At 34.9% G+C, this 16,448-nt stretch overlaps 1 protein-coding gene across 2 annotated transcripts in view; it reads right to left on the bottom strand.

Moving 5' to 3' along the window:
* PIK3CA (phosphatidylinositol-4,5-bisphosphate 3-kinase catalytic subunit alpha) overlaps positions 1 to 16,448 on the bottom strand; it is a 101,422-nt gene that overhangs the window by 18,369 nt on the left and 66,605 nt on the right. For both annotated transcript variants that reach the window (XM_059064574.2, XM_067034052.1), the window contains exons 4-11: positions 13,575 to 13,825; positions 11,576 to 11,821; positions 10,785 to 10,870; positions 8,132 to 8,237; positions 7,497 to 7,649; positions 7,266 to 7,400; positions 1,501 to 1,625; positions 532 to 613 (exon numbers count right to left, since the gene is read on the bottom strand). In XM_059064574.2, coding sequence (XP_058920557.1) covers positions 532 to 613; positions 1,501 to 1,625; positions 7,266 to 7,400; positions 7,497 to 7,649; positions 8,132 to 8,237; positions 10,785 to 10,870; positions 11,576 to 11,821; positions 13,575 to 13,825 — 1,184 coding nt within the window. The remainder of the gene's footprint in view (positions 1 to 531; positions 614 to 1,500; positions 1,626 to 7,265; positions 7,401 to 7,496; positions 7,650 to 8,131; positions 8,238 to 10,784; positions 10,871 to 11,575; positions 11,822 to 13,574; positions 13,826 to 16,448) is intronic.

Here is a 16,448-nt window from a genome sequence, read left to right as displayed (position 1 = left end):
GCTCGCTACTGCTGCCCAGTATCAGGAGAGACTATTTTACCACATATTGCTAGCCTGAGAAAAGATCAAAATTCGAAATTTGGAGTATAGTTTCTACTGAATGCATCTCACTTTCTCACCACTGTAAAGTAATAATATCTTAAGCTGAACCATGGTAAGTGGAGGACCATCTGTATTATCATTATTAATTAATTTAAAACATACTCTATTTCTTTTTTTTTTTTTTTTTTTTTTTTGCGGTACGTGGGCCTCTCACTGTTGTGGCCTCTCCTGTTGCGGAGCACAGGCTCCAGACGCTCAGGCTCAGTGGCCATGGCTCATGGGCCTAGCCGCTCCGTGGTATGTGGGATCTTCCTGGACAGGGGCACGAACCCATGTCCCCTGCATTGGCAGGCAGACTCTCAACTACTGCGCCACCAGGGAAGCCCTATTTCATTTCTTATACTTATGCAGACTTTCTGAGAAAAAACAATTTGAATGACATACCAAATTTGTGCAACAGTTATTCAGTAATCTCAAACATGCATTTACCTGAGCTACTTCATCTCTAGAATTCCATTTAACAGACAGAAGCAATTTGGGTAGAATTTCAGGGATAGTTACACAATAGTGTCTGTGTGGAAAAGACAAAACAAAACAAAAAAGCATTCTTACATATTATTCAAAAGGCCTAGATGTCTAAACTTGTGACTATGCAATCTTTAAGAAGTTCCAAACACTTTTAAAACTTACCATCACTAGCCTTCTTTAAAATCAAAACGAACCTGTGTTTAATACTATAGCTGCACATATATGTACAACAGATACAGTTATAATGGCATGGAAGACTAAAGGAAAATCCAAATGGAGGAAAGGTACTTAGGGAAAATTATGAATTTATGTTATAACACTCTTTATATAGCTCCTATTATTCATCTACTTATTCGGCATGAACCATGAGAAGAGTTACCACTTCTCCTGTGGTCACTGGACAAAATTTATGTTTAAATGAACTTTCTGCAGAAATGCACTGCAACTGCCTTATTTAAATAAACCAGGGTACACTTACCAAGTTGCAGGATAATTTCTTCAGAAGTGAAAATAAGGCATTACAGTATTACTTTAAGGAAGTGTAAGAAAAAATGAAAAGTGGAAGGAACTCCTAAAAATGAAAATATCTAGACCAATTAAATCACAACTAAACTGATCTAATACTAAGGTTTTTTTTAATCTTAAATTTTATTTGAAAACAAACCAAAAAACCAAATCCTAAAAAATGTCATGTTAAGGATTCAGAATTTTAAAAAAGCCTTCAATCTGCAAGTTTATTACCAATGCAGCATGATTTTCTAGAAATACTGATCGATACCCACAGTTCAAAAAAGGAGAATGTTTGTAATTTAAAATCATGTAAATTACACTTTACTCTAATAGGTAATGGCAGAAGCATGGCGAGATCAACCAAAGTCAGTTCTTTCTTCTGAAATAGAAGGAACAGAGACTCTCTATCTTAACACTTACCTGTGGCTCCACAGAAAATCTTTCTCTTGCTCAGTGATTTCAGATAGAGGATCTCGTGTACAAATTGCTCGGAGCTGTTCTTTATCATTTTCTCTTAATTCATTGTCTCTAGCTAGTCTGTTACTCTGTAAAATAAAGTAATATCTTATATAATTTTCTTTGCCATACCCGCCCCCCGATTCATGAGTGATCTGCAAAAAAAGAAAATTAATTTTCAATAAACTTTACATTGCTTATTAACTGTTAAAAAAACAGTTTATTCTCACTGCAAGACTTTATTTTCAGGGATGGGGAGAACAAACTTAAGACAGTTATTTGTGGAACAAATCCAATAATTTACTTGGTTAATATTACCACCAACCAAAGAACAGTTAAGTGCCAAAATCAGTCAGGGATAAGGCTAGATTTGGATACTAGGGGGTGGTAGTGAACAATTTACTTCTCTTCCTGATGAGGACCCTTCCTAGTATCCTATTAACTAATCTGCTAATGTTTCTGGAATAAGAGAGAAAATTAAAAAGTAAAATAATAAAATAAAAATATAAATTCTTTCATAATCCTTCCCTGAAAATATCCTTATAATCACTTGCAAGGCTTTCTAATTTTAAAAGTAAAAATAATGGAAAAAAGGAGAAAAAAAACCATCCACATTAGAACACTGCGCATTGAATGTTTGGAAACTAAAAAGAAAATACCATAACTTTTGGTGTAATTCCAAGATTCCAAGTAATGTATTTATTCCCTTTAAATACAAATGTATTAACCACATAGTGAATAATTATGAACACATATTAATGTATCATGCAAAACACACCCCTTAGGATGAGTTACACATATTCCTATTGGCTAAAAATGAAAGCAGACATCCATGCTACTTGGTTTTTATACATTTAAATATTGTTAATTTATCCAACAGCATAAAGAAATATTACTGGCACATATTCATTCAACAAATCTTTATTAATACATGTACTGTGTACCTTGTCCTGTTCTTACTGATGGGCTCAGAAAATAGTAAAACACCCTGTATTAACAGAGCCTCTATTACAGTGGGAAACTAAATGAACAAATAAAAATACTGGAGCAGATAAGATACTCTGGGTGCTGTGACAGAGAAGGACTGAGTGGCTACTTTAGACTGGGTATTCAGGAATGGCATTTGAGAAGCTAATATTAATTTGTGATCCAAATGACAAGAAAGAACCATCCACACTAAGACCAGGGAAAGACTACTGCAGATGAAGGAAACAGTGAAAGTGCCCCAAGGAAAGAATGAGTTTGGTGTGAAGGAGGAACAGGAAGAAGACCAGGGCGTCTGAAGTCCAGTAGATGAGGGAGAGGAGTGACAGGAGGTCATGTTCAGAGCATGTAAAATTTGCAGGTCAGGGTAAAAGGTCTGGACTTTACTTTTAGCGAAAGCTATTTAAAGGATGAATACTATTATTTGATTTACCTTTTATAAATATTCTGGTTGCTTTGGGGAAAGCAGGAGACCAGTTAGGAGGCTACTGCAATAGTCCAGGTAAGAGAATACTTAACCCTCAACTCATCAGAAAAAGTAGTCATTAAAACTCATCATCTGGGGCTTCCCTGGTGGTGCAGTGGTTGAGAATCCGCCTGCCGATGCAGGGAACACGGGTTCGTGCCCCGGTGCGGGAAAATCCCACATGCCGCGGAGCGGCTGGGCCTGTGAGCCATGGCCACTGAGCCTGTGCGCCCGGAGCCTGTGCTCCGCAATGGGAGAGGCCACAACAGCGAAAGGCCTGCGTACCGCAAAAAAAAAAACCCCTTATCATCTGGGTTCCAATGGACTCTTAGTTCTTTTACTTACTGATTTTTGTTTATATTTTTAATACAAGATAATTTAAAGAAGAATAAAGTGGTAGTGAAAAACAATTTTATTAGACATCTTAATAAGAATATAAACACAGTAAAACCAAATTTATAATCCAAAATGGGCAACATATGTTGAATGCAACAAACTTGTCATCAACTGTCATGTGTGAGCCTGAATATATCCATCTTGTGAATACTGATTCCAGATTTCAAATACATATCTAATAAGTTCTCGTTTATCATTACTTCTGGTTTTCCTTCTCACACTTGCATTGTCAAAATACTTTTGAAAACTTTGATGACTCATAATTTTATTGAAGAAAGGACAACCATCTTCTTTGCTTCGTAACTGCAAAACATTTCTATTTTTTATACTTACAGATATCAATGAGAATAATCAATCCAAGGATTTAAAAAATTTCTACATCACCTTTTTCCTTCCAGTCATTTTTATACATAACTGCCTGCAGCACTTATCTACTTACTAAGTAAATTCTGATGCACAACATCATAAAAGATGGAAAGAATACTGCAGAAGATGAGGTGTGGGCTGGGTTCTTGTTAAGAAATACTGTGTGATAAAGTCATTCCTGCAGAATGACTAACTGATGTTAGTCATTTTTTGTCCTTGGAGATATATTGTTCACTCATTGTTTCCTGAGTTTGAGAAAAATTCATCTAGGATATTGTCATCTGATATTTCACTTACATGATCAATTTTAACATCATCATTCAAGTCTGGAATAGTGAGTGGTTCTCAACTGGGGTGATTCTATCCCTTCTAAGAGGAACCTTTGGTACTGTTTGGACACATTTTTGATAATCACAGCTTGTGGCAGTGGTGGTGCTGGCATCTAGAGGGTGGAGGCCAGGGACGCTGCTAAACATCCTGTAATGCACACAACAGCCCCTACAACAAAGGAGTTTTTGGCCCCAAATGTCAGCAATGTCAAGGCTGAGAAACTTTGATTTAAAGTGCTATTATCGGGCTTCCCTGGTGGCACAGTGGTTGAGAATCCGCCTATGCAGGGGACACGGGTTCGTGCCCCGGTCTGGGAGGATCCCACATGCCGCGGAGCGGCAGGGTCCGTGAGCCATGGCCGCTGAGCCTGCGCGTCCGGAGCCTGTGCTCCACAGCGGGAGAGGCCACAGCAGTGAGAGGCCCGCGTACCACACACACACACAAAAAAAAATTTTTAAAATAATAAAAAATAAAAAAATAAAGTGCTATTATCTGTCTCTTTGTATTCATACTCTGATTTGCTAATAATTGTGAAATATTTTCCTCTCTCAATTTTCTCCTCTTTGGCATTATCAGTGGAAAGGGAAAGATTGTGAATTATTAACAGTGTTCAATTAAAGCCTAAAAAATAACAACAACAAAACACTACAAAGATGGTGTTTGCAGACTTCTTTATACATCTGGAACGATTATGCAAAACACTGGGCTATGCAATGAGAAGACTGAAGGATGATGTAATAGTGATGATTTATCTCACTACTGTATCATCCTTCTAGGCTATTTTATCCTTTTATATTTTTATATTATTTTAGTCTTTTTTTAAGCATAGTTGGAATTAGTTCATGAATAATGCTGAAATAGTAAAATGTTTTAAGATACAGGAAAACTAAGATCCTATTATTGTTTCTAAGAGTTATAAAAGTTTTCAATAGATCCAAAGGTAACTGAAAGATAGAGTCAGTTTTATTCTATTATAAAAATAAACAGGGACTTCCCTGGTGGTGCGGTGGTTATGAATCTGCCTGCCAATGCAGGGGACACGGGTTCGAGCCCTGGTCTGGGACAATCCCACATGCTGCGGAGCAACTAAGCCCATGCGCCACAACTACTGAGCTCACGTGCCACATCTACTGAAGCCCACGTGCCTAGAGCCCGTGCTCCACAAGAGAAGCCACTGCAATGAGTAGCCCCCACTCACCGCAACTAGAGAAAGCCAGCGTGCAGCAACAAAGACCCAACACAGCCTAAATATAAATAAAATTTTTTAAAAAAAGCAATGGATAAGGGTTCCAATTTCTCCACATCCTTACCAACTCTTGTTATTAAAAAAATTTTTTTTCTTTTTGAAATAAAAAAATTCTTCTAAGGAAGAAAAAGTCATAAAATATCAATCCTTACAGAGTTAGAACTACTCAAAAAGGAAACTCAAAAGCTAAAATTGGCTCCAACAAGCCCTGATGGCAAACTGAGTTCAATGGCTGAATGTATGAATAAAATAGGAAATAAATGAGTTTCCAAGTATGTGACTTGACTCTTATAATTCAGTTAGTTTAAAGGTATACCTAATTGGAGAGGGTTATGGACATTTTATGGAAATGCTCATCAGTATTTTACCCCCAATTTCAAAAGTAAGGAATTCCTGTCTAGTTAGAATGGTTAAGTGTAAAAGACTTAATATTAATTAAACAGTGACACTGGATAACTTATTTAAAATCCTTAAGCCTTTTCCTTACTGGTAAAATACTAATTATAATAGCACCTACCCTCATAGAGACTGCTTTTAAGATTAAATGAGGTAATATGTGAAAAGTAATTGGTATGGCATTTGGTACATGGTAAGCACTTAATAAATGTTAGGTATATTCAAAGAATTAAACTTACGGAGTAGGGTTTTTCAAGAAAGAGAATCCCTTTTTAATGTCAAAAAAGCTGTACCTTCAGTAAATGACAGAATTCAGTAATGATTTTAAATTAATTTCTACTTAACAAAATACCTTCTACATAGTTCTGAAAGTACACAGGCAGGAAGATTATTATTATTCTGTTTACAAAAGGGATTGGTAAACTCCTTACTGAGAACACAACTAATAAAGTTAAACTAATGAAGTTCCTAAGCATAGGATTCCAGGCTACCCCAGGGTGCTACTATTACTGTTACTGGGGGTAGGCCTATCTCAGGACCCACATTCATTGAATGGTCTATCTATAACCTTCAATTAGGCCAAAGAAAATGGTGATAAATTAGAAAACTGGGGAAAAAGACAGCAAAGAACAAAAATACCCTTTTCTCTCAGTACTGACACTTTTGCCCTTGAGAAATAAGGGAGAGTTTATGATCTTATATTTTTAACATCTTTATTGGAGTAGCATTGCTTTACAATGGTGTGTTAGTTTCTGCTGTATAACAAAGTGAATCAGCTATACATATACATATATCCCCATATCTCCTCCCTCTTGTGTCTCCCTACCACCCTCCCTATCCCACCCTTCTAGGTGGACACAAAGCACCGAGGAGAGTTTATGATCTTTGAACGCAGTTATACTGTGGTTCAAAAGTTACAGCCAAGATCAGACAAATAGATCAATACTTAAACTCAATTTTATATATATTCTTTTCTAGCATGTCTGGACTAAATTGGTATGCTATTTCCTCTGCTCCCTTGCTCAACTAACAACATACTTATACCTTGATTTCAAGCTCAAGGTTATTATCCCAGAGAGGTCTTTCCTGAACCCAAAATACATTAGCCTTTCTCCCCAAAACCCTATGTTAGTCATTCTTGACACACTATTGTTTCCTTCATGGCACTCACCATGATTTATGATCTTATATTTCTGCTTTTACCAGTTTCAGGCCTATTTTCACCATTAGACTGTATAATCAATGGAGGTCTCTTTAGGTCACAACTTTATTACCTGGTACCTATCATATAATAAATATATACATATAGTCAGTATTCAATAAATATTTGTTAAATGAGGCAGGCTAAACTAAGAAAAGGCAGAGCTGCAATAAAAATATTAGCATACAGAATTTTGTTTTATTGCAATACTGTTCTAGAGCCTGAAGTATCTATGCCAGTGTGACTAAAACACATGAAACCTTCTCTATACAAAGAGTAACAGTATGTAGCCAAAAGCACTGATTATGACTGATACTTAAGGAAGACTCAGTGATTTGCCTTACCAGTCCTGCATGGGAATAACTAAATCCTGCTTCTCGGGATACAGACCAGTTGGCATGCTCTTCAATCACTGACATATCTGGAAACTTTACCACACTGCTGAACCAGTCAAACTCCAACTCTAAACATGGAGTTTCCTAAGAGATGGAATAAAAGTTACTATACATATTACACTTGACTGTCACACACACAAAAAAGAAAAAAAATCTAATTTATGATAATAAAAAGCTTACTTTATTTGGATTTGATCCAGTAACACCAATAGGGTTCAGCAAATCTTCTAGTCCATGAGGTACTGGCCAAAGATTCAAAGCCATTTTTCCAGATACTAGAGTATCTGTGTAATCAAACAAGTTTATATTTCCCCAGGCCAATGGGCAGTGTTCCTTAAAAAAACAGAAAAATGTTCATTACTCTGTAGATTAAATTATAAAACGCATTTCAAAATATTGATACTTTTCTTTCCCAGAAAGGAGAAATCAACAACTGTCTTTTTCATGGTATCTATAACAAGTCACATTAATTTTTTCAAAGTATAAATAGTTTCTTTCCTTTTTCCCATTTGAAATTACACATATTTTAAAATTATAAATAGGAAATATGAACCAAAGCAAGCAAGACAGATATTTGTATGTAGTCACTCTGCAAGTTTAAAAATTTTATCAGTATGAACTCAGGACATATTCATCATAAAATAAATTCTGGAAGCTCTACCAAGCTATTCTTCTTTAAATAAATATATTATTTTTAAATGTTTATTAATTTTTTAAACAAAGAAAAAATAATATCTATTTCTTGAAAAAATTCAATCAGCAGTATAATTAGGAGTTTTTAGAGGTGAATGATTGTTCCTTTTGAAATACTTTACCTCTTTAGCACCCTTTCGGCCTTTAACAGAACAAATAGAAAGGCAAAGTCGAGCAGCACGAGGAAGATCAGGAATGTATATATCATAATTCAGCCATTCATTCCACCTATGAAAAATTAAGAAAAAAGTAATTTACCAAAAAAGACTTTATCTAGAGTATATAAATGACTCCTACAAATCATCAAGAAAAAGATAAATCAAATGAAAACCAAGCCGGAAATTGACTGGAACAAAGAGTTCACAAGGTCATATTTAAATGGCTAATACACATGAAAAAGTAGCCAATATCAGGACTTCCCTGGTGGTCCAGTGGTAAAGAATCTGCCTTACACTGCAGGGGATGTGGGTTTGAACCCTGGTCAGGGAACTAAGATACGACATGCTGCAGGGCAACTAAGCCCACGCACCACAACTACTGAGCTCACGTGCCCTGGAGCCTGCGCGCCACAACTAGAGAAGAGAAAACCCTCACGACACAACTAGAGAGAAGTCTGCGCGCTACAACTAAGAACTGACGCAGCCAAAAATAAATAAATCTTTTAAAAAAAGAAAGTAGTCAATATCACGTCATTCAAAAAATGCAAAATAAAAGATATCACTATAAAAGAGAATGGCTAAAACTATAAAGACTGATGATACTAAGGGGTGGTAAGGAGGTGCAGTAACAGGAAATCTCATACATGTTGGGGGGGTGTAATTTGTACAACCAATTTGGAAAGCATAATCTATTAAAACTGAACCATGACTCAGCTCCACCTCTAGGTATAAAACCACAGAAATGTATGCATTTTTGCACAGAATGTTAATAGAATTATTTACAGTATCCCCAAACTTCAAAAAATTCAAATGACCAACAGTAGAATAAATGGTAGTATATTCATACAATGGCATACTATGTATCAACAGAAATGAACACCAGTTATTTACAATATGGATGAAATCTTTCAAACATAATATTGAGTGTAAGAAGCTAGACACAAAAGAATATCTACTCCTTCAGTCCATTTATATAAAATTCAGGAACAACCAAAACTAACCAATAGTTTAGAAGTCAAGACAGTAGTTATCTTTGGGGAGGAGAGAAGATTAATGGATTGGGAAGGAGTGTGAGGAGGGGTTTTTGGAATGCTGGTAAATGTTCTAATTCTTGACCAGCACAGTGGCTATACAGGTATTCACCTTGTGATAATTCACTGAACTGTGCAATTATGATTTATGCATTTGTGCTATATTTCAGTAAAAATAAAAAAAAATTAGCTTATAGAAGAGGCAAAGAGAAAAGGGAAACTAAATAAGATAAAATTAGATTTCCTATTATGATTAAAGTTATATTTAATTACTTTTATATATGATGTAGTTTCATCCAGAAAAGACCATTAATTTAAATAAGTCAGTATGTAAATAAAATAAAGGATACGTAAGGAGAAAGTATGTAAATTTTAGAGTAACTACTTCACAAGAGGTAATAAAACTTGACATTCATAATAAGGAAAGCATAAGAAGCTACTACAACAAGTGATGATAAAAATTATTCAAATTTTTATGATAAATTCCCTTCAATTTATTGGATGTTACATGCGAAATTATGTCTATATTTGGTAAACATACTGGTAAAGAGCCAAGTATAATAAGTAGTAGTGTTTTTTTTTTTATTTAAAAAACATAGTAATGGCTAAAAGCTTGGACTCAGAAGTCAGACTACCTGGAGTAAAATCTTGTTTCTACTATTTTACTGTATGTGTAACCCTTGCTTTGTCTGTTTTTTCATCTGTGAAATGGGACTAATAATAGTATCTACTCTCAGAAAGTTGTTTTGAAGATTAAATGAGATAACATAAGTAAAGCACTTAGAACAGTAACTGGTCCATGTTAAAAGCTCAAGTGCTAGATATTAACTTTGAAAACTTTTCAAATGGCTTCTTTATAATTCTGTTCTGTTTTCTGATTATAAATAAAACAAGACTTAATTAACAAAACAGTATAAGAATTCCATTTTTTTTTTTTTTTCCCCGTTACGTGGGCCTCTCACTGTTGTGGCCTCTCCTGTTGCGGAGCACAGGCTCCGGATGCGCAGGCTCAGCGGCCATGGCTCACGGGCCTACCCACTCCGTGGCATGTGGGATCTTCCTGGACCGGGGCACGAACCTGTGTCCCCTGCATCAGCAGGCAGACTCTCAACCACTGTGCCACCAGGGAAGCCCACCCCAAGATTCTTTATTTGAACGTCATAAATATGTATTCTTGGGAGTACTGTAAAGGAAACTGCCTCAGAGTAGTCCAGCTCTAAAGTTGTTTGCCAACTCTCACTTCTTAATGGAAATGCAAATAGAGATAAAAAAGGAATAAAATGCTAGGCTTATGGATCTAATGTAAGGAATCATCAGCACAAAACTATAACCACATTCTGTTCTCTCCTTGACACACGAGAAGAGAGGATCAGAAAAACCCTTCCAATAACAGTTTAGGGAGAATCAATAAAGTGATACTGTGATTGATACTCATTAGATGGAATGTCCTCATGTTCTATATGTAAATGTCTGGTAATTATATATGACTTGTATAAAACTAATGATGTAAACTATACTACTTTTATTTATTATACTGCTAAACACTAATATGACTTTTGGATATAAACTCATATATACTTCCTTACCTGGGATTGGAACAAGGTACTCTTTGAGTGTTCACATTATCACATAAGGGTTCTCCTCCATGGTAGATACCTGTTCGAACATAGATCTAAGGAAAATAAAAAGTTATGTGTGTACACATACATATATACACATGCACACATACATACTAGACCAGACCAATATTAAACATTATCAAAACAATGTAACTGATACGAATGAGAGAATCAACTAAAGTTTCTGTTCAGATGTAGCTTTTCTGTTCTCTTTTTCTTCACATATATAGTAAATTAATACTGATGCAGATTCTTCACCAAAATGTACTGCTGCCTTCAGGAGGACATTACACTATTAAAAAATCAAGATAGGCCCACAATCCCTTTGGGCCAGGTATGTAATTCAGAGTTTTTCATATTTTAGAAAGATAAATTGGTACATATACTAAATATAACTTAGTACTCTTAGCAGTTAAAGCAGCACTCCATAAAGAAATTAATATTTCTGCAACAAAACATAAGGATATTTACACTAAGTGGGATAAATAAAGACTGTAAAAATCCTTGCTTCAGGTTAGGTCAGGTTTTCCTGCCAAATGAATTCTGTAAAAGTTTGGTTTTAAGAGCTTAGAATTATAGGTATTAGAATTATTAGAATTAGGGATATTAGAATTACAGAAGATGACTATAAGCTGAGGTAGATGTTTTCTAGCCAACTGAAAACATACTGCAGGTCAACAGATTATTATATACTTCAATAAAAAAGATTTATATAAAATAATTTATATATAATAATAAACATCAACACTTGACCTTACCTTGTCAATGTCTCGAATATTTACATTCACATAGGTTGCACAAAGAATTTTTATTCTAAGTGCACTATTTATAACCCAAAGGGATTTTGTAGATGTTTCTCCATTCATATATGGTGTAGCTGTGGAGATGCGTCTGGAATAAGATGGCATTGTAAAACAGTCCATTGGCAGTTGAGAGTAGAGGCTTTCTTTAGCCATCAGCATCAAATTGGGCATCCTCCCAAGCATTATACAGCTTCTTATATACTGTAAGAGATTAAGGTGGGAGGTGAGAAGCCATTTCTTGTAAGGTTTTTCATTTTAAAGGCAACATATAAGAGTACTATGAGAATTTACATACTAATCTGCAAAGGTAATTTAAAAATCAAACATTATAGACATTTCTTAGCAGTTGCTATATTTATAACATTTAAAAAACTAACATTTGGGAGACAGGTCATAGCACAGATAAACCAAACACATCTTGGAATATAAATTGTATAAAAGAAAAGAAAAACAAAGGTCAGCTTTTTAGACTGTAGTTCTACCTTTAACTGGAAGGAAAAAGAAAGAAAAGAAAAAAGGAATTAAAAATAAGGATAAGAAGATACTCATTATGAAAACACTAGATATTAGAATTACAGAAAAGGACTATAAGCTGAGGTAGATGTTTTCTAGCCAACTGAAAACATACTGCAGGTGCTTGTTAAAGGAAAAGCAACATCATTTAGAAAGACTCTGCCATTCAATCTATTAAGTCATACTGATGTCAAATCCAAGAGTTGCTGCCCACTTGTTCTTCTGTCCCAACATTACTTGAGAAATATTTTTTTTTGTTAAAAAAAAAAAAACAGAACAAAAAAACCCAAAAACCACAAAGAGAGGAGACTAATAAAATTATGGAATATGTTTTAAAAAATATTAAAATGCATTGGTTTGAACTCTGAAATGGTGGCTAGGGTAGAGATTTTTAAGCAACTGTACACATATTACAAAAACCTATTTTCTTACCCATAAGCCCTACTATACTGTAAGCAACCTAAAAGCCAGAACCATGTCTTGCTTGGTATTGTAAATCAGTACTTGACATATGCTTGGTACAAATACAGTACCAATAAATAAATAAATATCTTCTTATAGGTATTTATTTAATGAATAGAAATGGAGAGTAGGGAAATATTTATAGTACACCTTAATTAACTATAGATCATGGAGTTTTTGAATTGTTGATTTTAATTCCTTCTAGTGCCACTGCTTGGGAGGGGATAAAAATCATTAAATACCCCATATATTTGGGGATTAGTATAACTGCCAACTTTTTTGTTTTTGTTTTTGACAAAGAACACATTTACCTTATTGCTTACACTGCCTACTCAAATGAATACAACAAACCCTTTTTTAAAAAAGTAAGGCACATGAAAAGCCTTTTGGGCAAGTTCCATGTGATTTAAAATTCCTATTGGCTATAAAAGTATTTCCACTATAGAACTGGGCCTATCCAGAAAAGCACACGATTCATTTTTTGCATGTAAAATACCTGAAGCATTATTATATCTTACCTCATGGCACAATTAAACAATCACCAAATCAAATGTTTGTATCTGAATAATGATATAACTATTGTTACAACTATAAAACATTTATCAGCTTACCCATATATGTATTCAGGTCCCCAAATACTAATTATATAAAATCTAAAAGAATAGCATCTGCCATCTCAAATTCATCAGTCTCTCAAATTAAATATAGTGTAAAAAATAAACTTATTAATGCTATTTACTAATATTAATTATTTAATTTTGGGAATTCCCTGGCAGTCCAGCGGTTAGGACTTGGCGCTTTCACTGCTGGAGCGCAGGTTCAATCCCTGATGGGGGAACTAAGATCCCGTAAGCTGTACAGCACGGCCAAAAAAAAATTTTTTTTAATTTTCAAAGACTATGTCCTAAATACAGATACCAGTTCCCAATGTGATTACCTTTTAAATTTAAAATTAAGATCTTTGAAACTTGTTACTCACCTTATACTGACTCAGAGGATATTTTTCTAGGAAGTATTCATCACATCCACACACTTTTAAAATATACTTGCCCTGATATTCTAAAACACAGAGTTTTAGTTGTTCAGATGATAGCAACATACTTCGAGTTTTTTTCCTGATTGCTTCAGCAATTACTTGTTCTGGCACACAGTCATGGTTGATTTTCAGAGTATACTTCTGCTTGTCATTATTTGGAGAAACTATTACCCAAATCACCACTATTATTTGCCCTATAATAGGAAAATAATATTAGATGCAGTCACCACATATATTTCATTTTTCAAGAGACAAATGTCAAAAAGTATGCAGTAACCATAATGACTTATAATCAACCTTTATTAAATACAGGTAAATATCAGGTAGAATGACCAAATCTTCAAATCTGATAGGGCTGCCAAACCATGCCCAAACGTCATGTTTTAAGGCAAGCACACAAAACTGTGACTACTGTGTGTCTCGATTACCTGAGACCAAGCTAATTTCCATTCTAAACTACATGACATACTTCATAGATACAACCCCTGTGAAGAGTGACTCATGATGGCATCAAAGGTTCAATAGTATCTTAAGTAGAAGAGTTTCTGGGAACTGCGGAAAGCATCATGGAGACTTAAAACTGTTAGAGTGGTGTAGGTATCCATAGTAAAATTCTTTCAAACTTTCTTTATGTTGGAAATATTTCATAAAGAGTAGTTGGGGAAAAATAAAAAAAGAGCATTCCATTTTAAAAAGTATGCTAAAGTAGAAATGAATTTTTAAAAAATTTATTTATTTTTGGCTGTGTTGGGCCTTTGCTCTGTAAGCGGGCTTTCTCTAGTTGCGGCGAGCGGGGGCCAGTCTTCATTGCGGTGCGACGGCCTCTCACTGCAGTGGACCCTCTTATGGAGTACAGGCACATAGGCTTCAGCACTTGCAGCATGTGGGGCTCAGCAGTTGTGGCATATGGGCCCAGCAGTTGTGGCACATGGGCCCAGCCACTCTGCAGCATGTGGGATCTTCCTGGACCAGGGCTTGAACCCGTGTTCCCTGCATTGGCAGGTGGATTCTCAACCACTGCACCACCAGGGAAGCCCAGAAATGAACTTTTAATGAAGACCTTATGTTATATAAGCATTAAACTACTTTAAAAAATAGGGCTAAAATAGTAATAAGATGTCCTAATTTATTCTACTTAGAGAATATTATATTTAATAGTGTATTAAGTTAACCTATTCTATAACTCTCAATTAAAAACTTCACTTTGTTATCCTGAAAAATACAAATATATATCTGACACAATGATATTTTCATTTCTAAAACAATTAGTTTATATATTCTCATGTACACTTAATTCTAGAAATTCATATATTGTCAAAAGTCAACTTATATATTATCACTCACTATGATCAGAGTTAAATACTGCATCTAACATTAAGATTAAGAAATTTACTTTTTCTTTGTATATAGTGAGAATGTGTGAAGTTTCCCCAAAATTTCATAAAATATTTCTATTTATACTTATTTTTATTTGTAAAAAGATAATCAGCTATAATTCTGTAACAGTGAATTTCAAACTCAATGTTGTTTTTTTTTCAGTTTTATTCTGAGATAAACAATTCACCAAGGGATCAGCACCATATGCACACATTCATTCAATCAATCACTACTTACTGCACACAAGTTGTGTACCTGGAAAAAAAGACAACCCTCAGAATGGGAGAAAATATTTGCAAATGAATCAACGGACAAAGGATTAATCTCCAAAATATACAAACAGCACATGCAGCTCAATATCAAAAAAGCAAACAACCCAATCCAAAAATGGGTGGAAGACCTAAATAGACATTTCACCAAAGACATACAGATGGCCAAGAGGCACATGAAAAGATGCTCAACATCACTGATTATTAGAGAAATGCAAATCAAAACTACAATGAGGTATCACCTCACACTGGTTAGAATGGGCATCATCAGAAAATCAACAAACAATAAATGCTGGAGAGGGTGCAGAGAAAAGGGAATCCTCTTGCACTGTTGATACAGCTACTATGGAGAACAGTATGGAGGTTCCTTAAAAAACTAAAGAAAGAATTATCAATATGACCCAGCAATCCCACTACTGGGCATATTCCTAGAGAAAACAATAATTCAAAAAGACACACATGCCCCAATGTTCATAGCAGCACTATTTACAACAGCCAGGTCATGGAAGCAACCTAAATGTCCATCGACAGACGAATGGATAAAGAAGATGTGGTATATATATACAATGGAATATTACTCAGCCATAAAAGGAATGAAATTAGGTCATTTGTAGAGACCTGGATGGACCTAGAGACTGTCATACAGGGTGAAGTAAGTCAGAAAGAGAAAAACAAATATTGTATATTAACACATATATGCAGAATCTAGAAAAATGGTACTGAAGAACCAGTCTGCAAGGCAGAAATAGAGACACAGATGTAGAGAACAAATGTATGGATGCCAAGGGGGGAAAGTGGGGGATGAGGGTGGGATGAACTGGGAGATTGGGACTGACATATATACACTAATATGTATAAAACAGATAACTAATAGGAACCTGCTGTAAAGCACAGGGAACTCCACTTCACTGTACAGCAGAAACACAACACTGTAAAACAACTATACCCTAATAAAAAATAAATAAGTAAATAAATTCAATTATAAAGAAAATACAGCACACAAAGTATTACACATTTCATAAGGACACACACAAATAAAATAATTCAAGATTAAAAAAAAAAGTTGTGTACTTGGCACTCAACTGTATCTTGTCAGTAAAGCATTCCCTTCCATCAAGAAGCTTATCAACTAGCTAGGATAAAATGATTGTACAAAGATAAACGCACAGAT

Source organism: Kogia breviceps, chromosome 5 (assembly GCF_026419965.1).
Source record: "Kogia breviceps isolate mKogBre1 chromosome 5, mKogBre1 haplotype 1, whole genome shotgun sequence".
Taxonomy (NCBI): domain Eukaryota; kingdom Metazoa; phylum Chordata; class Mammalia; order Artiodactyla; family Physeteridae; genus Kogia; species Kogia breviceps.
This window is presented reverse-complemented; position numbering and strand designations above follow the sequence as displayed.